Consider the following 26,294-nt stretch of genomic DNA (forward strand, 5'->3'; position numbering starts at 1 on the left):
TTGGGATGCGGCGATCCCTTGCAGGACATTTGTCAGGCAGCTCCGTGGGCTTCGCTGCACACGTTTACCAAGCATTACTGCCTTGACAGTCATGTCCGGAGAGACGGCTTCTTTGGCCGTTCTGTTCTCCGTGACTTTCTATTGTAATCTTATTCGCAGACCCACCACCGGGGTTGGTATTGCTGGGGTATCTATTCTAAGTTAAGGAATCTATCACTAACGTGTCTCTTTCAGATGCACAAGTTACTACTTTTGTAACGATATATCTGTAAGAAACATTAGTTAGTGATAGATTCCTTACCGCCCCACCCATCCTCCCCGTTCTGCGAACTGATTTCAAGGGTTAAGGTCATCTCTTTCAGGGCCCTAGTCTCATGGCACCAGTGGGCAGTTTCTTGCATGACTGCGTTCCTGGCGCGGAAAGTCGTGTACAGAACTGGTGTCAGCGCGCATGGGTGGCGCCTAAGTAGTCTCCGTGACGTCATGTCGGCGCATACAACACCAGCAACGGACGCGAAGCCGTACAACGCCACCTACCGACGCGCAGGGGTACTGCTGACAAACTTTCCGGATCCAGTCTGACCCCTGGGGATATTCTAAGGTAAGGAATCTCACTAACTAATGTCTCTTAGAAATATATCGTTACACAAGTAGTAACTTGTGCAATAGGTATCTAGCAGGCAGTCACATATAGCGTTTCCTTCTAGAGACAGTATTTACACATCTGCTATCATCATTTCAGATCAAAGACTAGTCTACCTTGGTGCCTTTTGAAATATCTTACTTCAACAAATTATTGGACATTTTGATCCTGCCTTTGGTGGCATTTGCAGTACTTATTCATGTACAAATTGTGTTGCACAAGTACCACTCCTACAATATTCTCTATAAGAAGGGAGGAGTCTAAGCAAGCAGGAAATAGACCAATAGAAGGGCATATATGCGGATTCTGAACCTGGCTGCAGCTAAGCTCTGCTGAGCACAAGCGAAGGTCATGTGCAGAGCTGGGGGGTCACAAGTGGATAGTTGGGCAGGTGTTCAGTGGGGGTCTACTGCCCACAGTTGGTTGAGTGCAAGGCCTGGCCAAAGGATACACTTAACGGCGTTTGGGAACTGGACCTGGTTGTAGACCATGTTCCAACTATGCAATCCCAAATTCCATGCTAGTACATGTTGGTTACCTGAGTCGGGTTAGGCACTTGCCGTGATAGTTGGGTGAAAGCTGTGTACTGTAGTGGTTTGTTGCTTAGTGCTGCTAGTTGGTCCTTGTTGCATACATGTCCTATGGGATTTTGTAGCTCATGGGAGATTAGGACATTTGCAGTGTGGGTTAGTCACCCATGGTTGGGTGAAGGCTGGCTGTTTACCAGTTGGCCATGCCATGCCCAGTGGCCAAAACACATTCTGTACATGTTAGTGCTTTAACCACTAAAAACCTTTCAAGTATGTTTTAACCAATACATGTACTAGCCCCCCCCCAGTCCACAAGTTTCAAAGGTGGCTTGGATGCGCTTACATAGCAGGGAAATTGAGAAGGCTTGGAGGAGCACTCCTGTTAGTGCTTGTGGGCTCACAATTACAAGTTTGCAAACTATGTTCACTAAAAACCACTGCTCAACTTTCTAGGAAAACAAGCATTACACCTAATGATATACTGTTAAGTGATACCTAATGTCAATGTGTTGATATTAATATGTATTAGGAGGAGTCATTGAGTTTGAAGTGGCAGTGTGCCATCACTAATCATTATCTCAAAAAGTAGATGGAAGAGTTTCCAGAACTCTGGGTCATAGCACATTTGATAGCTGGAAAAAAGACAACTGGAGTCATTGCTATGTGCAGCATGGTTGCAAAATTTATGCATCAGTTGTGCTGATTATATTGGCTTCTCCCTGGTCTGCTTCTGTGCCACCATGCATCAGTGGATACAATTACTAGAAAATTCCAGATCTAGGTGTGAGTCCTGTTGAGATTTTGAAGCAATGGAATCTACAGGAAGATATGAATAACATGACTTGTTTGATTTTCTGAATGCCTCTTTCACAACTAGAGGGGCCTGCATGCCAACCCTCGCATAGCAGGAAACCTGAAAAATGGCCACTTAAGTAGCAAGATATAATAAATTACTCCTCTTAACTAAGTACTTGTAGCAACTGTGAAATGAAGACTAAAGACCACTACTGATTTAATCCCAGTCAGAAAGGGGATGCTAGGTGGAGAGGAGTTCTGCGCATTCTCAATCAAGCTAAACTGTGTACTTGAATATCTGATGTTATGAGCCCGAGGCTGTTAAACACTCTTCTCCAATCTGGTCAGGGGAAGGACTTTCGCAACTCTGTCCTGAACAGACGAGATGAAAGATGCAGCAGGCTTGAATCAGAGAAGACTTGAATACAGAAAATAAGCAATCTTACCGAGACAGTGGAGAACTCTGAGGGGAAGGAAGACCTCATGAACCACTTGACCGAGTAAAGATAGAAGTGGATAACAGATTGATGAGGGACGCCACCACTGAGGTCATAATCCTCATGAAGATAAGTAAATGACTCTCACCTTTCAAGCCTTTGAATCCTTTTGTGGAGCTTTCAGAAGGGAACAGGAAAGAAAGTGCCCTTCAAGTCTGTGGCTCAAAACCTATGGCCTCAAGATCAGTATTTAGTCATGGTTGCTACCTTAAAACTGCAGGAAAACATATATAACAGTGATAGATCTAGAAGTGTGTGCAGAACTCCATTCCTCCTATCCACATCTAAAAATTAAGAGCAGAAGTTCTTGATTGTTTAACCTCGGGATCTAGCTCCATCACTTCAAGCTCCAGTTGTTAAACTAAAGCAATAAGGCCAGGGAAATAACATAGGATAGCGAAGTTGGCAAATATGCATGTATCTGTCAATTGAGGGAAAACTAGTTCAACTCAACAATTGTAATTCTGCTTTTCATAGCTACTAGGACTGGAAGGGGGCAGCACTGACTGCAGCTCAACGCATTTGATAATGAGAATACCCAGCTGACTCCTGAGATACACTTCTAAAACATATTATATGCAAGCAATTTAGCTAAATTGTGAAAGCTGTTTTCGTATAAGGACTAAGAGCCATTATTTCACCAGAACAAAATACACAATGACAGTAGATGCCATGGTAACCTTCCATAACGCTTACTGAATTGCTCTGTATGGTGGAACAATGTTTGGAGGCTTCAGAAAGTACAGACCTTTGTAGAATGTATGTCAGATGTGTTCGGAATATGCACCACATCACTGGGATAAGAACAGATTGGTTATCTAGTCAGTAATAGGAAAACATTTCGAGAATTTGCATCAGACACAGCATAACTTGAAAATTAGAAGTATGCATCCAGGATAGGCGCATACAACACACTTGAAAACACTTAATAAAAACTCTAGGTCTCAATGTATTTTTTTGGAAAGAAAAGCTATTACTGATGGAACAGAGACTGCGTAATAGCCTTCTTCGTTACATCCATTGTTGTAAATTACTAAGCCGTCACAAGAGTTGACGGTACTACCTCTGAACCCCCAGCGGTTATTCTGCGATAGCTACTCATCAAGTTTTTTTTCCCACTGCATTTCGGTGTTTGCTCTAGGTCAGACACTTATTGTGCCCAAGACCCTTAGGAGAACTATTTTAGGTCAATTGTATTCCTTTGACTGAATCTCCTTTGCAACACATATCATGTGTCAGTCTTTGAATGAGTCCAGAGTAAGAAGGAGATGTGATCTAGTGGCGAAGCTGCTGACTTGGAATCTTTTTGGAATACCGGCCTCGACACTTGAAGGGAAATCGTCAGAGTCTGGGCAATTCACCTGAAATCTCTGTCTCAAAATGTAAATATGTGAAATGCACTTGTGAATTTGTAATTGGGTAATTCAGATATTTAAACCAACTTTTAATGTGCATGATCTGGTAGTATCTCCCTGCACCCCCCATCATACAGTGCTCTGTTGCTCCCCAGCAGGGTTTACATTCTGTAAGTACCAATACATATCCAGCTAAATGGATAAGGGCCACTAAAGAAAGTCACTGTCATGAATAGCTTGATTTAGATTTATTGCTGTGTTTAACTAATTTCACCCAAAGTTCTTGCACAAAACATTAAATTAGTGCAAAAATAATAGTTATGAAATTTATTTGAACCAAAGAGTTAATATTATATCTTTCACATCACTATATGATGCATCAGCATATGGAGTACGAACTCTAAAATATTGCGGTAATGTCAGGTGATCTGTGTTGACATTAAATATTCATTCCTAAACATTTATATATATATTTTTCCAATTAACACTATTGTATTCCTTTTTCATCTTCAACTTCCCATCTCTAATAAGTGTTTCTTGAAATTTGCAGTCTCTGAGAGTCTCAAACTGTTGTAAAAGAAAATGCTAACAAAGTAATTGAGAAGGTCTGTTAAAATATTTACTAAACTAAGAGAAAAATAATTGTAGGGGCATGATTACAATCTTCTTAAATTGGGCAAAGACAGATCTATTGTGTCCATAGTGGTTGCTTTTATTTCTGACGCCCTGACTGAATCCGATTGTGGCTTGGATTATGTGTAAATTCATTGGGGTTCACTTCCTAGCAAGGTTGACTCTAAGTCCCTGACCCTAAAAGTGAGTGAAAAGAAGGGTTTTTATGGATTCCAATCCATACGGTATGGTGCTGTGTTTTAAAGTGACTGGTTGGTTGATATACACCTTAAAAAGTGATATAATACTGTAAATTAATTTGTGTAAGATAAATAGATTGTGTTTTTTTTTATAAACTGACAATTTTTAAGCTTGTTTTTTTCTTTCCCTTTTTAATTGTGCAGCAGAAAGTGGGGATAAAGAAGTGATATCACACATCAGTCAGCATGGGGGTAAATGGCCCTACTGGTTTAAAAAAATGGGTAAGTTGATTTGGATGTATTTTACCATATTGTAATTTGTTTTATTATTCAGAATATTTTTTCATAACAGTCTGAATATTTGCAGAAAACCTTCAAACGATCGGGAGCTACACACTGAAACTTCAAGTGGTTTTGAATGAAAGCAATGCTGCCACTTACGCTGGAAGGTCCCTGCCATCTAAAATATTTTCTTTTAAAATTGTGGGTAAGAAAAACATTTTTTAAACTGTGCTAAAAGAGTATATTAACATTTTCAAACACTTTTATTTCGGATTTTTGAGCCATTAAAAAAGTTTTAAGGATAAAACAAATATTTCGTATACTAATAGAAAACACAAACACTTACATTTACTTGGAAACATAAATTAAACCTGATTGAAATGTATCTATGGTAAATAATTGTAAAAAACCTAGGACAGCAATAGTAAAACCACATTAAGATAAAATATCTAGATCTACATAATTGTGTGTACTTAATGTCTATACAGTTTAGGAGCCCTACCATACCGGTCATAAACGTAACATCACTTGACTGAGCCATGCTCTCAAACCTCTCTTGATCTTTTTGCCAAAAGCAAAGATGAAGACAACTGTAGGAATGGGGTTATATTTTCACAACTATGGTGCCTCACAACCGTTATGTATATGGTAGTCCATTTAAACTGGCTACAACAACTTCCTACCTATAACCAACATACAAGTGACAGTTCCTCAGGAACTGGTCAGTTGATTCTTCGTTACCAGTTCAATACATAAATTTAGCCTTTACCAACCGAATTTCTAATGTAAGCAGTCATGAAGTGAAGTCACCTTATAATTGTCAGCCCTTTAGGGAAATGAAAATTAAAATTGCATCAGCAAACAGCATTTTTGGTATATGGAAGCCAAGGATCTTCGGTGCATTGCACCATACATTTAGTCTGTGTGCCATCATATCCTTGTAAACAGACTTTACATAGAAAGTGCCAGCACGTACTCCCCTCTTGACTCCCTTGTTAATATTAAAATGCCCTCTCTGCTTTGTGTTCCGTATCTCATCTCACAAGACCACATGAGCACTCCTGCTGTGAAAAAAAAAACAGAGATAAAATGCAGTCATTCAGTAATTTTTTTTGCACAAACAATTTTTATTGCATAATTCAAGTACAATAGCCATCTGCAATGACCAGCATATCATTGGTCTTCTCCTAGTAATATACTCCGTTGCATAGTACAGTGCAGACCACTTCCAACTACCAACGCACTGCCCCCCAACACTCCCCAAATACAAATACTCCCTCCCCCCACCCGCATGTCAGTGTGCCATAGTCGCAGGTACCGTGATAAGTCTGTCTCGTGATTGGCCGTGGGAGCGGCCGCGAGCCACTCTCCACCCCCATAATCAGGCGCCAAGCAGCAAGGAGAAGAGAAGCCCTCCCGCCCCCACGTGTGACCTGTCAGCTGCCTCTCCACCGCTACTCTGCTGCATGCTGCTCCTGTGCTTCAATACCCTCCTCTGCTTCTGCTTCTGCGCCCCACCCCCGGAGGTCTATCACTAGCGCTTCCCATGCATGTGCCATGGCTAGTGCCTTTTCATCATTTCCCCGCAGCGCTAGCTGCAGCCTAAGTGTACTCTCGCTACCCGCCCATTTTGTGAAGGTAGTTCTCCACCTCTCAAAGCTGGGGCCAGTTCTTGATTTCCAGTGCAGGGTAATTTCTCTTTTAGCCACCAGCAGCCCTAGGTCGCAAAACTTGCTCGTGACTTTCGTGCGCGGTGTGTGGGGAAACCACAGCAGCAGGCAAACTCCCATTTCCACCCCCAATTCCCGCCCCGTTACTTGGGTCAAGCAATCAATGACCTCCCCCCAATAACCGCTGAGGGCGCCACAGGACCAAAACGTGCTTAAAGTCGGCCCCCTCCTCCCCACAGCGAGGGCACTGCGGAGCGGGACCCCCAAAATATTGAAATAATTTAGCTGGCGTCAAATAAGCCCTATGCAAGATAAAGTACTGCACCAATTGAAACCTGGCATTACGTGTGCTCTTCCAGGCCCGTCTCTGTAACCTGGGCCACGTCAAGTCCGGGATGGGCTTCCCGATGTCCAATTCCCATTTATCCTTCAGCGCACTCAAAGGGGCTAGGTGTTCCATCGCCATTCTCTGATAGAGGCATGTAATGGCCTTGACCGTGCCCGCCGCCATGACCACATACTGACAGCCGGCAGCCGTCTGCGGTTCAGAGAGTCCCGTGTTCCAGTGCTTTTGTAGGGCTGCCACCAGGGCAGCGTGGAGTAGATAGTCTCCCCTCGGGATCCCGAAGGAATCCTGCAGTCCCTGGAATGGCTGGAGCGCTCCATTGAGGTACAGGTCCCCCACCATCTGTATCCCTAGGTCTTCCCACTGAGCCAGCCCCGACCAGTCCCCGCCGTGGGGGAGGGCCGTACACATACCCAATGGGATCTCCGGGGCGTAGGGGTGAACAGTGCCGACCCTCCGCAAGCTGCGGTTCCAACACAACCGGAGCGTTCGCTCCTCAAGCGTCGGCTGCGACAGCTCGAGTCGCTGCTGGAAGACAATAAAAGAAAGGACATGCCGCGGGATCACCCTGCCCTGCGGGTCTTCGGGACCTCTAAACTCCCTTGCCACCGCCTGCGTTAGCCATTGCAGCTGGGCCGCCAAATAATACCACTCGAAGCCGGGCACAGCAAGCCCTCCCTCTGCTCTGGGCCGTCGTAGTGTGGCCAGCGCCACCCGCCGTCTGCCAGATCCCCAGATAAAGCCCGTGATCATGGCTGTGAGCCTGCGGAAGAACGACACCGGCACCCAAATAGGGAGCGTACGGAAAAAATACAACAGTCGCGGGAGCGCCACCATCTTTAGTAGCGCTACCCTCCCAGCTACCGAAAGAGGCGGGGTGCTCCAGAATCTAATACTGCCCGCTAGACCTCTAATCGCCCTCCCTACATTCCCCTCCAACAGACCTTGCTGGGTGCGGTAGATATGCACTCCCAGATACGGCAGACAGCGAGCTTCACAGCGGATAGCCCCGATGGCGGGGGGGGGGGGGTCTCCTCCCACTGTGTAACAGGGTATACACAAGTCTTGCCCCAGTTGACCTTCAAGCCCGACAAGTGTCCGAAGTCCCTCAGTAACGCCTCGGCACCCTGTAAGGCCCCCTCCGCGTCAGCCAGGAAAAGCAGTAGATCATCTGCATAGAGGGAAATATAATGGGTTTCCCCCCGCAGTAACAGCCCAGCGTATGCGCGTCCCAGTCGGGCATGGGCCGCCAGGGGCTCAACCGCCAGGGCGAACAGCAAAGGTGATAACGAGCAACCCTGCCTCGTTCCCCTTCTCACTGGGTAGGAGGCCGATATCGTGGTCCCCGTTCGCACCCTGGCCACCGAGTTAGCGTAAAGCAACCTCGTCCAGCGCACGAACCCATCCCCCAAGCCGAACTCCTGCAAGACCCTAAACAGGTAAGGCCACTCCACGCTGTCGAAGGCTTTCTCCATGTCAACTGACAGCGTCAGAGCGGCCGGGTAATCTAGACAATCCACTTCCATAACCCGCAATAGTCTCCGGATACACGTCGATGTGTTCCGTCTGGGGATGAACCCAGCCTGATCAGGGTGTACCAAGGAGTGCATATGTGCCAACAATCGCGTGGCCAAGATTTTGCTCAGGATCTTATAGTCCACGGTGAGCATGGAGAGTGGGCGATACGCTGTCCTGGCACTCGGGTCCCCTCCCTTCTTCGGGAGCGGTATAATCAGCGCCTCACGTGTTGAGGCAGGCAACTGACCCTCCTTCCAGGCCTCCCGGTAGACCGACTGTAACTGTGGGGCAAGTAGGTCCGTATAGGCCGCATAAAACTCCACAGGAAGCCCATCTGTGCCCGGGGTTTTCTTGTGCGCCATGTGTTTGATCGCCATACGAATCTCGCCTAGTAAGATATCCCCCCCCAGCGCCTCCTTGAGAGTGGGGTCCAGTTTTGGTAAGTGGGCCGCCGTCAGAAAGTCCTCCAGTTCCCCAGGGGCGTCTTGTAGGGTATTAGTATAAAGGGCGGCATAATACGCCAAGAACTGACCATTAATCTCCCTCTGAGAGTGCACCGTCACCCCCTCCCCGGTGGTCAGCGAAAGTATGGGAGTGCCGCGCGCATTCGGATTCGCCAACCAGGCCAAAAGCGACCCGACTTTGTCCCTCTCTGCATGCGCCCTGGCGAGGTATGCCTTATAGTCAAAACAGCGGAGCCGCTCTACCTGCACTGCCACCTGTTCTCGCGCCGCAACCACCTCATCTTGGGATTGCTCCCCCAAGTGCTGTGCTCTCTCCGTGACGCGCAGCGCAGCCTCCGCCTTCTCTATGTCTCCTAATAACGTTTTCCGGACCCCGGCTGTGGAGGAGATACATATCCCTCTGATGACCGCCTTGAATGAGTCCCATTCCCACGCCCTCTTGGACGCTGTCCCCGAGTTCTCTGTAAAATAATTTGTTATGCCATCCCGGACCTCCGCATGGAAGACCGAGTCCTCCAGCATCCGCGGGTTCAGGCGCCAGGTGGGTATCGTCTGGCGCTGCCTACTCCAGTGCACTATAACCAGACATGGGTTGTGATCCGATATGGTTCTCGCCAAGTATTCGCTATGGCGAGTCAGAGCCTGTATGCCCGGAGAGCATAATATGCCATCCAGACGCACATGCAGCTCATGCGGGGCAGAATAGAAAGAATAGTCCCTCTCCAGTGGGTGGTGCTCCCTCCATGTGTCCACCAACCCCCACGCAGTCTGCCAGTCCCGCCTACTACTGGCCACCCGATGTATGGCTGATTGAGTCAGGGGCGGGTGAGAACGATCTAAGTGGACATCAGTGATGGAGTTAAAGTCACCCCCAAGTATGGTCGGCCCCTTTAAATACTCCGCTAAGGCGCCCGAAACACGCGTGAAGAAGGCCGCTTGCTCTATATTTGGGGCATAAAGGCTGCATAACGTCACGTCTCTCCCATCCAGCCGGCCCTGCACTGCCACAAACCGTCCCTCCGGGTCCACCTGCGAGGCGAGGGGCTGAAAAGGAAGACCCGCTCTAACCCAGATAAGGGTGCCCCTTGCAAATTTGGAATAGGTGGTGTAAAACAACTGGCCCCGCCAGCGCCTGTGGAGTGCCCGCCCCTCCACCCGGTCCAAATGCGTCTCCTGCAGAAAAGCCACCTGCACACCTCTGCGCACTAAATAAGCGTGGACTTTGCAACGTTTCGTCATGGAGGTGAGCCCCCTCACATTCCAGGTTATACATTTCAACTCAGGGGGGGAAGCCATCACATCGTGCAATACGTACTATCCAACCACTCCCCATCCTAGACACACTGACATCACCCCACCCTTTCTCAATTCCCCAACAACCCCCAGTCCCTCCCGCCCCCAGAACAGGTTCCCAACCGTAGTTACCCATCCAAATACAATACAATTAACCAACTTCTCTGATAGCCACCAGAGTCTCACAACTAGTGTGAGTGAGGGGAGGTAGGCCGGGGGCCGAACGGGTGCAGAAAGTGTTCCCAACAGAAGTCCTAGCCCAGTCTCCACAGCGCCTCCCCAGACCTATCCCGCCCCCGGTGCCCCCGCCCTAGCCCACCCCCGACCCCGCAATCAAGGAGAGTCTGGCAGTCCCCCAAAGATCCATGGCAGTCCCATCCCCAGCGCAGAGTCAACAGTGCAGCAGATTGCACCTCCAGCCCCCTGCTAGCCTCCTTACTGTCAGCGGCACTTCAGGAACAGTTCAAGTGTCCAGTATGTCGTCCGCTGTCCCAGGTGTGACATGTGGCAGCTCTGTCACCTCGTCCTCTTCCTCCGCCTCATCACTACGTTGAGTGTCAGACCCCTTGTGGGAGTCCGGCTCCCCAGCAGGGGCGATTACAAGTGCGTCGGAGATGGCTGATACCGCCTGCAATGCCGCTTTCCGCTCCAGCTCCATCTGTGACACCAGGGGGGAGCCCCTTCCAGTCAGCCGAGTCTTGGCTCGCCGGCTTCGGCGAGGTTTCGGCGAAGCCCTCCGCGATTCCCGTCCAGCGGAGTGTGCCCCTGTCCCGGTTCTGTGCAGCTCCAACCAGTCCCATGCAGCGGCAGGGTCGGTGAAAAAGAATGTCTTGCCGCCCAGCATGATCCGCAGACGCGCAGGAAACAACAGCGCATATTGGATACCTTCGTCCCTGAGTGCCTTTTTGATCGCCAGGAACGATGACCGATGTCGCTGGACCTCGAGGGGGTAGTCTGGGTAGATAGAGACCGACGCGTTTTCCACCCGGTAGGGACCCTGATTCCTGGCCTTCTGGAGTATAATGTCCCGGTCTTTGAAGTGCAGTAGACGCGCAACCACCGGACGCGGCGGTCTCCCCGGGTCCAGGGGGCGGGCCGGGACCCTGTGCGCCCGCTCCAGCGTGTAGAACGGCGTTAGCCCCTCCGGCGCAACCACTTCTCGCAGCCAAGTCTCTAGGTAGGCCAGCATGTCGGTCCCTTCGATTTTTTCGGGCAGCCCCACCACCCGTATGTTGCGGCGATTACGTCCCTCCGCATCCTCAGCCCTCTTCTCCAATAGCTGCACTCTCTGTTTCAGATCATCCACGGCAGCCTCCGAGGCTTTCTGGGTTGGCGCCAGCTGTTCCAGCGTGACCTCCGTCTGCTTGACTCGGTCGGCCAGCTTCCGGTGATCCCCCCGCAGCAACCCCAGGTCCGTGGAGACTTGCGCTATGTCGTTCTGCAGCGCAATCCTCGTGTCCGAGATGGCTTGTAGGATCTGGTCCAGCTGTTTTTGCTGTAGGCCCCCCGACGGGTCCCCCGTCTCGTCGCCATCGCGCTCGCCAGGCGTGTCCCCGGGCGGGGCAGCGGCTCCCTGCCTCGGGCGTGTCTTTCCCATCGCACCGCTCGGGGGCGGCTCGTCCGGGGCTCCGCTACCCCAACCTCCTGTCGCTCGCGCGATGCCGGAGAGGGCCTCTACTCCGCGGCGGTCTGCGGACGGCAGCACTGCGAACCCGCTCCGCGGCCCGGTTGAGCTCACCGCCGGCCCGAGTGGCCCTTTCAGCCGCCAGGGGACCCCCACCGACCCAGCACAGGGGGCAGGGGGAGGCCAGTCCACCCTCCGCACCTCACACAGGCAGGCTCGCCAGTCCGCCCCAGCTACAGGTCCACAGCTCTCCAGGAGGGCGCCACCGCCACCACCCCGGGCCGGCCACCAGACTGGTCGTTTCTGTTCCGCACCGGGCGTCACCACGCAGCTCCCGCCGCTCTGGCCCAGCCGTTCCACCAACCAGCGCCCTGCAGTGGGGCCGCGCTCTTCGTCCCTCGGTCCGGGGGCCGTCCACGACCACAGGGTCCGCCGCAAGGGCTCCGGGGCTGCTTACTGATCCTCAGTCCCGGTGTCCACACTCCGCCGTCGTGCCTCAGGTGCCACCATCGCAGCGTCGCCTACGGGCCTCCGACGTTGACCCTGCACTTCCGCCGTTCCCCGCCGGCGATCCCGCACTTCCGGTCGGCGCCTCTGATACGCCGCTCCGATGTTCCGTCCGCGGGTACAGGCCTCCCAAAATGGCCGGCGGCAACCTGCTCCGCCGCCGTTCCTCGGCGTCAGTCCAGCCGCGGCGGCCCCCGGCCGGCCGCAACACAGTGGAGGGAGTCGGGGGCGGCCAGGTCCGGCCCCCGGGATATTCGCGGCAGGTCCGGGGCGTCAATGAACAGGATAACGGCCAGGCTGGGTGCGGAGCTCTCGGCTCACGCGTCCATCGCCATCAGCCTCCAAGCCACGCCCCTTCGTCATTCAGTACTTTATGCAGCTGATCACATCTAAAGTAGAATTCGCTCTACCGTGTCAAAGGGTTGTTTGAAACTGATAACAATGTGGAAGATTTTGCTCTGTCATAACTTAGGATACTTCACAATAATCCTGAACTTACACAAGGCTTGATCCATGATTCTGCAATTGATCCTCCCTGTGTTATTGCATTTGCCATTGCCATGAAGCCTGTACTCTAGTTCCCATTTTTGCTGCAACACATCCTCATGGACCTGCCCATAGTTTGGGTTTCTCTGATAATTAATGGGCAAAAGTACTTGTGAAGTCATTGAAAAGACAGTGCATACACATTAGGTTTCTTAACCACACCTGACAAGATATTTTTTTTAAAATACACTTTAATAAGTTTTTCCATGAGAAGGAGCAATGAGTTACAAATTGCATGAATCATATTAAGTATATATAGGGCAGAGGAGACAATGCAGGCATCTTGTGCAAACCTGTAAATAATGTAGAACATTCGTCAATACATTCCTAAAATGCCTCGGGACGGCCTGAAGTCCTCCAACCATGTACATTGCCATGTATTGCATACCCATCCTTCAAGATACTTTACCCACGGGGAGCGGTGCCCGCCCAATAATCCCCCAACTCCCAATCCCACCCTGAACCCACCCACCATACCAAAACATGCCACAAAAATTCAGTCTGAGGGCCGTAGAGCATTCCCCTGGGGAAGGGGGTGGGGGGGAAGAGAAGAGGGGAAGGAAACACACCTGACAAGATATAAGAGTCAATGATGTTTAGATCATTTCAGAAACGCATTCTGAATTACATTAATTATGAAACTGTGTTTGTCAAGGCAGCAACATATTTTCATTAGAACAAGGTGTGCTTCTCAAAGTCATTTTTGACTTGTATTACTGTCCCTTTTTTAATATTTCATCACAGTCGTGTAGACACATCATAAAAACTTGAATTTTGAAATTATCATCATTTAGTTTAAGGGCATTGAACAGACGTGGCACCTGCTGATGTGCCAATGATGATTGGCCGTGCCTCAGACTTGGTAAGTAGGTCGTAAGCTTGACAGTGATTTCTTTATGGGTGGTAAGCTGAATAGTTTTGTTCTAAAGTCCACTGGAAGGAAAATTTTGCAAGATGCATGAAACATGACTCTTATCAAGCACTTCATAACTCTGAGACTCATTAAAGATGTGTTCACAAAACCTCGGAATAGAATTCTGGATGAAGTGGTGAATGTGATCTGCTTAAAATAATCTGCCTATATTTATCCATCAATCTTTTGTTTGTAATGTATTTGCATCAGGTTTAACATTTTTCATTCCTTTTCTTTTTAGAGGGTAAACCAGTTAAGTTTACTGTCGGTCTCTTGGATCCTCCTTTTCGTGTTGGAGTGCCATTCAGTGTTCCTTTGGACTTGCAAGACGAATTTGGTCATTGTACCAGTCCTATAACTGATATAAAACCAGTTCTTGAAGCAAGGTAAACCTAAACAGATTTTGGTATTTTCCTTTGTTGACTTGCAGTCTAACTGAACAAATACTTCTTTAGTGCAAGAGCATTTATAATGGAAGGCAACTAAATTAAGTGGAACGGTGAGATATGTGAAGGTATGGGTATTCAATATACAATTCAGAGTACAAATTGAATGAACACCTGCATCCCTCGTATTACAACTCTCCCTCTTCTCACAATTGTTTTTATTGGCAGTCTTCATTTTTTACCATGTCTTCTAGTTTATGGGGGGATATTTTTCCTGCCATATCTCTGTACTTTGCCTTCTTCTAAAGTAATGCTTATTGTGCTTAACTCTTGCAGGCGAAAACTCTCCAGAATTCCTTTTTTTTTTAGTGCACCCTTTTATTCTGTCTGGGTATATCTTGAGTAATAAAATATATACTTGTAATACTTTTTATAAAAATTTGACACTGAAATTCTTAAACAAGAAAAAAACAACCTCAACTCAGTTGTCAAGTTGTTATTTAGTGGTGGATAGATACACATCTGAGTTTTTTCCAATTTCAAGCTTTTGATAAAGTAAGACACCGAAGTATATTTTGAGGCTAGCCAAGAGACCGGAGGTGACTTATTTTCTACCCTTCATTGTTCTAAGCTGTGTGGTCAGAAATCTGGATTCTATAGTGTGCACCTTGTGGCTTCTAGGCCATAAAGCAGAACAATGTCGGAGTATTTCTAGTTTAAGACCTTGGTTCGTCAATGTCTTACCTAATGTTGTACACTGCAATTGCTATGGAATCCGAGTTGCTCCATTAAAATTGGTTAGCCTTGGTTACTTCTGTTCCTCAGCTGAAGCACAACCTGTTATCTTATTTGGAGCACTTTTCCATCTTAGGGAAGAGGTTTCCTCTTAACACAGTGCACGTTACCTCTTTCTTATCAGCATCTTCTCAATTTAAGGAATTTACACTACAAATTGCCATTATCAGGAAATAGCTTACTCTACTCATTTGAGGATAGCTGTTTACACCTTTGCTAGCAGCCCCAAAAGATTGACTTCCTCTGTCTTATATGTTCTAGTAAAGAATATAAAGATTTTAAGTTCTAGCAGAGAGAAAGTGCATTAGAAGTTTTCCTTAGACCAGCAGATGCAGATTACCTTCCAACAGGCTAGAATCACACAAGATGCATTTGTGCCTAACTAATTCCCTCCCCCTTCTAGGCTTGGTGAATTTGAAACACACATAGGCAAAAGCAAATTGTGAGGTTTCCACTTGTTTGAAGCCATATGGACACTGCTGTCGGAGGAATCCTTCATGTGATCATCAGACTTCATACAACTCCTTGTCTCTGAAGCACCTTCTAGTTCTTTCTATAGATTGCCACACAGGTACAAAACTTTGAAATTTCAGTAGGCACCAAGGAAGCAGTTTGTTTGATACTGTTGTTCCTTTTAAAAGGTCACCAACTCTTCTTACCGATCTAGTGTTTAATTGGAGTTAGGACCAGAAGTAGTTAGGAAAGGGAAAGCCTGCAACATTATCTCGCTTTGCATTTATTTGTACTCTTCTTAATGTGCTGTAACAGTACTTGTGCTGATTTTGCCTCCTCTACTGTCTTGAATCAAATGTCTAAAGACATTTAGAAGATTCTTCAGTGGTATTTCCTCAGTGGTATTCTGCTTACACAGTTGATGGGTGACACACCTTGCACTAGTGGTGTGACAAGCATTTGTTTTAATTCAACATTTTTATCCATAATTGTTCCAATGCAATTTGCATGTCTTTTCTGTTGCTCAAGCTTATCTGTGCATAGGGCAGAGCTGTCACACAAGCTGACTGATTGTGAGGTCTTCTTCATCACAGTCAGACTGAACTTGTGAGTGCTGGACAACATTTTTTGTGTGCATTTGTGACATAATCTGGCATATGAGATCAACCCTGTGCATACCTTCCTGTTCTTTCCTCCCTGTTCTTGCATCTTCCTGTGTGCGGTATAGTATTCATTTTCAGCCTTTGTATTGCTGTGTGACTTACAATTCTTTCCTGTTCTCTGGCGTCTTTTTCCTTCTGTGTATAAAGAAAGAGTGTGGGCATTCTAGTAGGTTTGACCCTTACCTGTGAAGGCAAAGTACGGATTCTTTCCAAGAATCATTATGAGAAGCCTCTTCTGTTTCTCTGGTAAGACTCCTTGGAGGTGCTAAATATTATGGAAGGTTACACATGGAAGAAAAAATAAAAGTATTCTAAAAATGTATTTCTTGAGCAAAAAATACAAATAGTGCACTTGGTCTTAGAGAAGGCAATTAGAGAGACTACACCTCTTGCTGAACTTAATTGTGGTACATGACTGCTGTGGAATTATTATTGGCATTTACATGCATAGAAATAGGTGGCACTCTGTTCAATTCTGTGGCACTACCTATTAAGATTTGTTAATTTAAATTGTTTTAGACTATTTTAACTAGGTATGTTAATTGTATGACATTTGCAATTGGTACAGCTTCTGATAGATACTTCTACCTGCAGATTTCTCACCTCCGAAATTATTCCCTGGTGCCAGACTGAATCCTTTTACTAAAGATCTCCGATGTCAGGAGGGCCATTCATCTCCATCTCTGCATTTGGTAGTACCCCAAACATATTACTGGAGAAAAGACCTGTGATCTGACATCAGTTCCCTTTTTTCTGAACCCCCCAGTGGAGATATTTGAGCGGCACTCCCTGTACATTTTTTATACACAAGTTAGCTTTATTCAATGCTAGGACAGATGTCTCCGCCTAAAAATTCTAACTTCAAACTATGTCTTTTTTCTCAATGGACTAATGTCCATTTCAGATCCTCAGAAGGTCTGTTGTGCTTTGGACCTAAGGATGATTTGCAGTCTTGCAACCAACATGAGGTCATACACTTGAAAGACATTAACTAGCTCTTTACTGTCCAGGCACTCAAAGAGCACCCAGCTTGGTGTCTTCAGTGCACCAGGTCCCATTTATACTCAAAATCCTCCCTTCCTGGACTTACTTGAAGGAGAATATTAAACACAAGAAGTGGTGCAGACGAGACGATTCCATACCCAGTTGCCATTTTCACTCTGAGACTCGGTCCCCATGCTGCTCCTCAGCTTGAGCAACTGAGTCTTACTTTAAGTCGGAGTAGGTTGAGGTCATCCTGGGTCAGAGTTCGCTTTGGCCCTTATGCCTACACCGAATCTACCTAAGGTGTTCTGGTAGTTTCCGGTGTCCGGCAGTGGTCAAGTACAGGTCGTGACATCTTCCCAAGCCATTTTGAAGTTTTTTCATAGTGCCACAGATCTCTCTTGTGTACCTTCTGGCTCCATGGAACCTTAGGGGCCTTTGTCTATAGTATTCCACACTGGCTCCTCCCCTGTGGCAATCAACCTCAGAGCAGTACCATTGCCCAATGCTCCACCTGTAACCATTGACCCTGAACTATCATCTGAGCTCATCTCAAAAACAAAGGACATTCTCATTCGCTCAAGGAGACAGGCGCACAGATTTGTAGAGGAGACCCAGTAGAGAGAAGAGCTACAGTGCAAGCCCTTGCATAGGTACAAATATTTCAGGCACATGCATGACATTTTCAGAACGGACTCGGACCACATACATCCATCTGCACATTGTCGACGATGAGGACGATAGCAGCAATGAAGCCAGTTTGCTGCCCCCTTCCAGATGCAATTTATTACCTGGCCCTCCAAAATGCAATTGACCTAAATACCTCTTAGAAGGTAGAATTTTGGTGCCTTTTGTGGCCACCATCTGCAGACCACCATCTCAGAGGTGTCTTCTTTTATCTCTTTAAGAAAGACAGAAGTCCTACTGTTGGCTATACCCATGGAGGAAAATAAGGCTAACCTTCCGACACAGATCCTCAAACCTGCTGCTTCATCTGCAGACCAGTTGGTCCTCTTCAACACAGCTCTGATCGAACCTATTAAAGCAGGTTGGGCCACACTGTCTTCCGCCTCAGTGGCAGACAATTGCCTCTTGCAGGATCTATCGCATGAATGCCTGGTGGTCCAAGCGTCCTGCTGTACAAAGCAGAGTTCTGAGTCCTTCACTAGTCAATCAATTAGGGGTTTGTTAAAGCGCGACTACTCGCCCTTAAGGGTCTCAAGGCGCTAGGGGGGTGCAAGTTCCATTCCATCAAGGAGGGGGTCTGTCGAAGAGCTAGGTTTTGAGGTTTCTTGTGAAGATGGGGAGTGATGTTGTCTGTCTGAGGTGGAGTGGAAGGGCATTCCATGCTTTGGCCACAAGAAAGGAGAAGGAGCGGTGTCCCGATCTGGTTCTGGTGCAGGGGACCACGGCATAGGAGAGCTGGGCTGATCGTAGGGTCCTTTGGGGTGCGTGGAATTTGAGTTGGCTGTTCAGGTATGCTGGTCCGGTGCCGTGGAGGCCCTTGTGTCCGTGGGTGAGTATCTTGAAGGTGATTCTCGCCTCGACTTGGAGCCAGTGGAGTGTGCGTCGGTGCTGGGAGATGTGGCAGTGTTTTGTCAGGTTGAGGACTAGTCTTACGGCGGCGTTCTAGATGTTGTGTACCTTGCGGGTGATGTTTTTGTTTATTCCGGCATAGAGTGCGTTGCCGTAGTCGAGTCTGAGTGACGGTCTTTCGGTGTTCGAGGGGGATCCATTTGAAGGTCTTACGAAGGAGACAGAGGGTGTTGAAGCAGGAAGCACACTTCCTAACTAGGGGTCTATGAAAATAGAATACATGGGTAAGAAAGGTTTCGCCTCAGGAAGTTTGGCTTTCAGGTTTACTAACACTACCTGTCTTTTGGCCAGGTACACCCACTGTCTTTGGGAAATGGCACACATGGTTGTGCTTAGCCTTCCGAATCTCCTCCAGTACTACTTTGCCAAAGTAGTTGCGTTAGACAAAATGCAGTGCAGCAGATCCTGAGGGTTGGCCTGGATACTGTAGATTTAGTGCCAAGGTCCATGGGTCAGTTAGTGACCATCCGATGCCATGCCTGGCACCACTCAGTGCCCTTCTCCAGGAGTGGGCAGGCAATGTTAATAAGCATGCTTTTTGATGGGTTTCATCTTGTAACCAAAAAGGCGGACTCTAAAACTTGAGCAATTGTTAAACTGGGGGTGCACCACGGTTGATCCCCTTTGGTTTCATAGGCACTATTGCAAATTTTGCAGCTTACACAAGGGTGTGCCTTTTCACCAGCACTCACCTCCTACCCAGGCCAGCCCACCAATCAATTCCTGCAGTAATACAATAGAAGGGGTGGCTCTAGGAGCCATAAGGTTCAGCAGCAATGCTCCTCCTCTCATGTACTGTCTCATAACCCACTCTAGTTTTCCTTCAGGGGCACGCATGTGGCCTATAAGGGGAAGTGTGTCGTATAACTTCAGAGCTTGGCAGACCATCACAACGAAATTGTGTCTCCTATAGATCATAGAAATGGATTATGCCCTTCCCTTCCAACAGTTTCCCCCTTCAATTCCACTCATCTTTTCTCCCACTCAGATGAGCACAGTTAAATTACCCAGCAAGAAGCCCAGGTTCTGTTGCAAAGAAGTTGTGGACCTAGTCCCAGAACAAGAGATTAAGCAGGGATGTTAGTACCGTTAATTCCTTGTGGCTGAGAAGGACAGATTGCTGCTTCCCATTCTAAACTTCAAGGTCTTGAATGAATGTCTTTATAAGAAAAAAATCAAGATGTTAACCTAGCATAGGTTGTTCTGGCTCTGGAACTCGGAGACTTCATGGTGTCTCTCGACTTGCTGGATGTGTGCTTTCATTTTACAATTCTGTAGTATTACTGGAGGTATCTGCATGTCATGGTAAACTCCAGCCACTTCCAATTTTCAGTCCTTGCTTCAGATTAACATTGGCACCCAGAATCTTCACCTTGTTGGCGGTGGTGGTTGTGGGACATCGGGGCAATCTTGAGTATTCTGGTACCTTGATGACTGGCTGCTGATCGCGGATTCGCTTCAGCTAGTGTCAGGCTACATGAATGTCACAGCAGCCCTGTTGTTGGAGTTTAATTTTTCATCATCCTATGCAAGCTGCACCTGGAGCTCTCAAAGCACCTTCTGTCCATAGGGTCGGTGCTGTATACTATGTCTTGGAGCCTTTAAACTGGATTTGGAACCTTTCGTATCAATTTCTTCATGCATCGACGAGTAACTGCATTGCCCCTGCACGCTGATGTCAGTTCCTTTCTTTCTGCACCTGCTAGCAACTCTGCAGGCAGTGTCACCCCTAAACTACAGGGTTTAAACCGTGTCTTGACTGCCACCTACAGAAGTCGGTGATTGATACCGACAGCGTCTGTTAAAGGTGCCTTGGCTCCAAACATGACTCCGTGTATTTCACCTGCAGGATCTGTAGATCAGTGGACTTTGGTCTTCAAGGGAACAGGGTTTTCACATCAGCCTGCTAAAACTGCTGGTGGTATGCCTGGCGCTGAAGGACTTCCTTTCCTCATTTCGCTGTTGGTCTGTCCACATTGTTACAAACAGCACCAGAGGTATGTGTTATGTAAAGTAGAAGGGCAGTCTGCTGTATTGGGTAAAACTGAGACTGTTATCCCATGGCATCTGGCACGTTGCTAACCATATGGCAAGTTCCTTGAATAGGAGGGATGACTACCTGAGGTGCTGTCATATTGCATACCACGAGTGGCGTCTACATGCACAGGAGCTACACTCCATCTTTGGACCTTTTCATCACTCACAAGAGTGCACAGTACCTGCCGTTTTGTGCTCTCAAGGTACCTCTGGGGAGTAGGTATTTCACTTGACCTTCCAGCTTTACATGTTGCATGCCGTACAACTGATTTCTTGAATTCTGATAAATCTGTGCCAGGAACACACACAGATGATTCTAAATGCAATGGATTCACCATAGTGGAGTTTAATATGCACACCTGTAGTGCCATTCTCTGTGCTGTCCCTTTCTTCTTTTGCCCAGGGCATACCTCCTCTCATAATGGAGGGTATGTCCTGCTCCCCAAACTCCAGAACCTCCACTTTCTTGTCTGGCGATTGAACAGGGTCACCTGAGTTCCTTCCATTTACTGCTGTAGGTTGTGGATGTCATACATTTGGTGCGCTGCCCATTAAAAAGTTTGTGTATGCTGGTAGGTGGAACAGTTTTGAACCTTTGAAGGCGCATCTGTCAAATGTGTTGTGCTCTGCACTTTTGTTAGCTAAGGAGAGTTGAGCATTGGGAATAGTTAAAGGTTACATTACAGCCTTGTGAGACTTTGCTTGTCTACCAAATCAAACTAGTCTTATTAAGTCCCCAATTGTTATGAGGTTTCTTAAGCACCTATCTTACATGTTTCCCACTTCTCCGTTCATCATGTCTCAGTGGGACCTTAGCTTGGTTTTAATATTCCTGATGGGAGCTCCATTTAAGCTCATACATAGTTCCTAGTTGCCCAAACTGACAATGAATCAGTCTTCTTGATATCCATCACTTTTGCCTGGAGAGTGAGTGCTTTGAGATCGGGGTCCAACTTCCATTCACATTCTCCTTCCCAGACAAGCTTATCCTGAAGAACCAAAGTGTAATTTCTCCCCAAGGTGGCTACATCATTCCACATTGTCCAGTCTTTTTCTTTACTTATGTTTTACCCTCCTCATTATCGCACCAAAGAGGAAGAGAGACTGTACTGTTTGGGCCCTTGTAGGATGGCCATCTCCTACATAGACAGGACCTGGGAATTCGGTTGGATCTGTTTGTAAGCTCTGTGAGTACTAAAAAGGGCATGGCTGTTCAGAATAAGACTTTGTCCTGATGGATTTTACTTTGCAATAAGATCTGGTATACCGTATCCAAAAAGGAAGCGGCAAATTAGAGCCCATTCCACCAGGGCAAAAGCCACTTCTTTAGCCTTATCCACAGGTATGTCTATTCTAGAGATATGCCTTGTGGTGATGTTGACTCTCATTGTTAACTTTGCTAGATATCATTGCTTATAGTCTGACTATTTCTTACCTTCAGTGCTGCAGTATTTTGTGGTGTAATCTTCTCCAAGACCCACTGGGTCATTGCTATGGTACGTATTCAGAAAGTGAGGAATCTGATATATCTGGTGGCTCCACTTATCTACCTGCAGATTCTTCACTGATCTCACCCTCCTTCCCATTCTGCGGAATGGTCACTTAAATCATCTTAATAACACCCCAAGTTATATTGATGCACTACATATCTTTTGGACGAATTACTTCTGTCCTCTGGGTTTAGAAAAAAAGGACAAGAAAGTGATGTCTAGGTCTTAGAGTGGCTTTATATGGCTCTGTTGATATGTCCAGGGTGGCACCAGAAGTAGAGACAGAGAAAGAGAGCTATTGCAATTTTTTCGAATCCAGTATGGTGCTTGGGGACATTCAGAAGATAATTAATTTGCTGGTAGATTGATTACCCACCAGAAAGCTCATTACTGAAAGTTAGTAGCTTGCTCATTATAGCTGCTGCTATTATGTCTCAATCACCTCTCATTAATGAGGCTTGTGAGCCAATTGGAAAAGGTGAATGAAGCTTTTTGATGGCTACCTTATAGTAATTCTTTTTAAAGGGGTGATTTCTTGCTGTTTACTATGCAACAAGTATTGGTGCATAATTTAGACATAGAAGGAAGGAAAGTAAATGAAAGCTTACTTGAACTGTACGCAGTTGGGGGCGAAAGAAGAGATGTCTTTAAAGTAGCTCTTAAGGAAGCCGAATGACATTTTTAGGGAAGAATTTGTGTGATTCTGGAACAGCACAAATGTTTTAGGCACATGCAAGCAAAGGAAGATTCACATTACATTGACATCTTAAGAGGACTAACTAATGCATATTGGTTTGGGGAATTATGAGGTTCTCGCACCACAAATCAATTGAAGAAATAACCTCCTTATTCTTGAAACGTCTTATATGCAACCCAGAGAAACTGTGAAGGCAGCACCTGTTGAAACACAAAGTTGCTAGGGTTCGGGATCTGGGTCTGTCAAAGATTTTGCGAATTAAATATGTGGTAAGCAACTAACGGAGAGCCAGAAGTGACTAAACAAAATTTAAATGCTAGTGTTGGGGTAATGTGGGTGTTCCTTGTGTAGAAAGTTTGTTAGGAAAGGACATTTCACAAGATTTTGTAATGAGATCAGTAGCAAACAAGGTAATGTTGTGTAATTCCTGAAAGACGAAAAAAGCTTCATTATATTGCATGTGAAGGATGATGGAAACAAAGCAGAGTTTTGAGAAATCTAGTTGATTAAATGATAATGTTGGCAAACTCTTGTTTCCCATACATGCTGTTTAATAGTGGAGTGTTTAAGTGAAGGTTTGATGAACGCACCTATATATTAGAGAAATATGAGACCAGGAGGGTACAGCATGGATCCCACTTCGTAAACTGCTTTTAAGGATAGGCCAGTGGTAGGAAAATAACTGAACAATATTCTCATTTATTATATTAGAGACTCTAGGATTAAGGGATATTATTTAATCCCAGTGAGGTGGACTCAGTCTTATTGTTGAAAGATCACTTGGTGATAATGATATATGAGGAATTAACAGACCTATTTTTCAAATAAATTGGATCTCAAGGAATTTCAGCTTAGAATTGTGTTGAAGAAGAGTGCTACCCTTGTATCACACTATCCACGGTGGGCTCCACCTCATGAAAGCCTTTAGAAGAACTGAACACACTGATGGTGCAAAGTATATTTGAAACGTTTAATTCTAGAGAGTGGTTGATCTTTTTAGTTCTGGCCCCTAAAGCAAGAGGTGGGTGCCACCACATATGTGTATATTTAAGAGGTCTTAACCCTGCTATTTGGGTACACCTCAATACTCTTTCCTATGCATCTGATGAGCTTAGTTCGGTGCATGGAGGATGCTGTTAGGGTTAGTCACAGATTTTTGAGGGCCTCCCAAATGTGATTTGTTTTCAAAATAATAACTTGGTTTAAGGATAGAATGTAAGAAATCATGATAAAAACCTGAGTGACCTCTTCGGACAATTTAGTCTGGTTTACCACTAGCGAAAGTTAAATAACAGATGTAGTAATAGTAACTTTCCTAGCACATACTTTATCCACAGAGGGTGGCAAACCAACACTTGAATGGTTGAAGTTGGAGGGACAAAGGCCAAAGCACCCAATGATAAAGAAGAGCTTCAGTCCGTGTTGGGTCGGGCGAGTACTACTCAATTTTGGGTGCTTTGTTGTTTTTGTCTTAAGCCCCGCAAGGCCTTACTCTGGGCACAGTTAAAGGGTACCTTTCATCTCTTCCTACTATTTAGCGGTTGCTGGATCCGTCCTCTTTGTTAAGTCTTCAGTTGGTATGCGCTGTTTTAAAAGGTTTACAGAATTTGTTTCTTTCGACTCCCTTTGTCATGCTACAGTGGAACCTTAACTTGATACTCACATTTCTGATTTGCACTTCATTTGAGCCTCTTCACTTCGGTTCCTTGTGTCTTCTCACCCTCAAAACAGTGTTCCTCATCACATCGATGCCCCATGTGAGCGAGCTTCAAGCTCTGTGTACACCACCTTCTTGGTTTTGTGTACTCTGGTATCATTATTGCCAAATGTTGACACCATTCCACGTTGGTCAAAACATCACCCTGCCTGCGTTCTGTGCTTCGCCTCATCCCTCAAAGGAGGAGGAAAGACTCCATTGCTTGTGCCATAAGAGAGCGATGAGCTTCTACATAGATCGAACCAGGAAGCACTGGGTGGACCATCAGCTCTTTATGGGATTCTATGGAGCGAAGAAAGGCAAATCTATGCAGAAAAGAACCATCTCCCACTGGATCATCCTCTGCATTAACATCTGCTATGCATTAATTAAGGACTGCATGCTCATTCTACCACGGCCAAAGCTGCTGCCACTGCATTGGCACACAGGGTCCATGTCCTAGACACCTGCCAGGTGCTTTATGTGCCTCTCTCCAAACTTTCACATGTGACTATTGCTGGGATAGTCCGGTTTGCTGAGAGGGTAATTTTGCCTGCTCGGTCCTATAGGACTTTTTCATTTGAGTTCATCCGCAAATCCTCCTCCATACAGGTACTGCTTTGGTATATCTATTCAAAAGGTGAGGAGTCTGGGACTAAAAGTCTCTTATCAGAAGAACAAGTTACTTACCTTCTGTAACGCTCTTTCTGGTAGAGAACCTATCTCGCTGCAGATTTCTCACTGACCCTCTCATCCTCCCCATTCTGTGGTTGGCCTCTATCCATTATTAAGATCTCAAGTTTAAGAATCTGCACTCTGGTCACACCAATTTGCTTTTAGAACTCTGATTCGGGTAGTGCGGACAGTCTTGAGAGAAACTTATCTTAGCAAGCGGGAATAGCGCCTGTATGGGCTACACATGTAATTTCTGGAGTTGAATGGTGACATTGCCGAGCCACACAGTGCCATATACCTGCTTGTGAAGGTACTGTTGAAAAATTTCCGTATCCAGTCTAACACTTGGAGAATAGCAGAAAGGTGATGAATCATTGCTAGATAGTGTATACCAGAAAGAGCATTATGCCCATTACGGGGAGATTTGATGTTAGCATACTCTGTCCTCATCATTGAAAGTATTAAAGGATAAGTACAATTCTCATCCAGATGGTTAGAGATAAAACAAAACGTTGTGGTGGTTGCTTCAAGAGCCTTTCAAAGGCTCAGAGATAAATTATTCTGTTGTGTAAATAGAGTTACTGTTATGTTATAGGGCTTTAGCACATTTCAGGTTTTCCTTTATATGAGCTAACACCCACAGTGCAAACTTTGTTTATTTCATTTTACATACATGTTTAGAGTTGTATAATTTCCCCAAGGAATTGCTAGATGGTTACTTGTTTAGAAAGAGTACAATTTTAAAATGGATTTCTTGCCAAGTTTGAGAAGAAAGTCAACTGACATTTGTGTATGCTTTTAAAAGAGTTTGTAGTTGAAGGCAATAACTTTAAAGTTTTCATTGTAGCTGTTGTTTTCTAAGAGACAAGAGTGAATGAGAGGAATGTAACATAGACAGTCATACAAACAATGAAGAAATGGCTGCTGATAGTTTGTAGAGGAAAAAATAATTCTGATGGAAATTTTTACCTGAGGATTTGTCACATCTCTAATAATCTTCATATGCCTAACTGGATCTGTAAAATTCA

At 46.2% G+C, this 26,294-nt stretch overlaps 1 protein-coding gene across 1 annotated transcript in view; it reads left to right on the forward strand.

The window, feature by feature from the left end:
* Positions 1–26,294, forward strand: part of SMCHD1 (structural maintenance of chromosomes flexible hinge domain containing 1) — a 1,955,900-nt gene that overhangs the window by 509,706 nt on the left and 1,419,900 nt on the right. The window contains exons 18-20 of the mRNA XM_085605822.1: positions 4,837–4,914; positions 5,000–5,119; positions 14,037–14,181. Of these exons, the coding sequence (XP_085461948.1) occupies positions 4,837–4,914; positions 5,000–5,119; positions 14,037–14,181 (343 nt within the window). The remainder of the gene's footprint in view (positions 1–4,836; positions 4,915–4,999; positions 5,120–14,036; positions 14,182–26,294) is intronic.

The sequence above is a fragment of the Triturus cristatus genome, chromosome 5_1, assembly GCF_964204655.1.
Source record: "Triturus cristatus chromosome 5_1, aTriCri1.1, whole genome shotgun sequence".
Taxonomy (NCBI): Eukaryota; Metazoa; Chordata; class Amphibia; order Caudata; family Salamandridae; genus Triturus; species Triturus cristatus.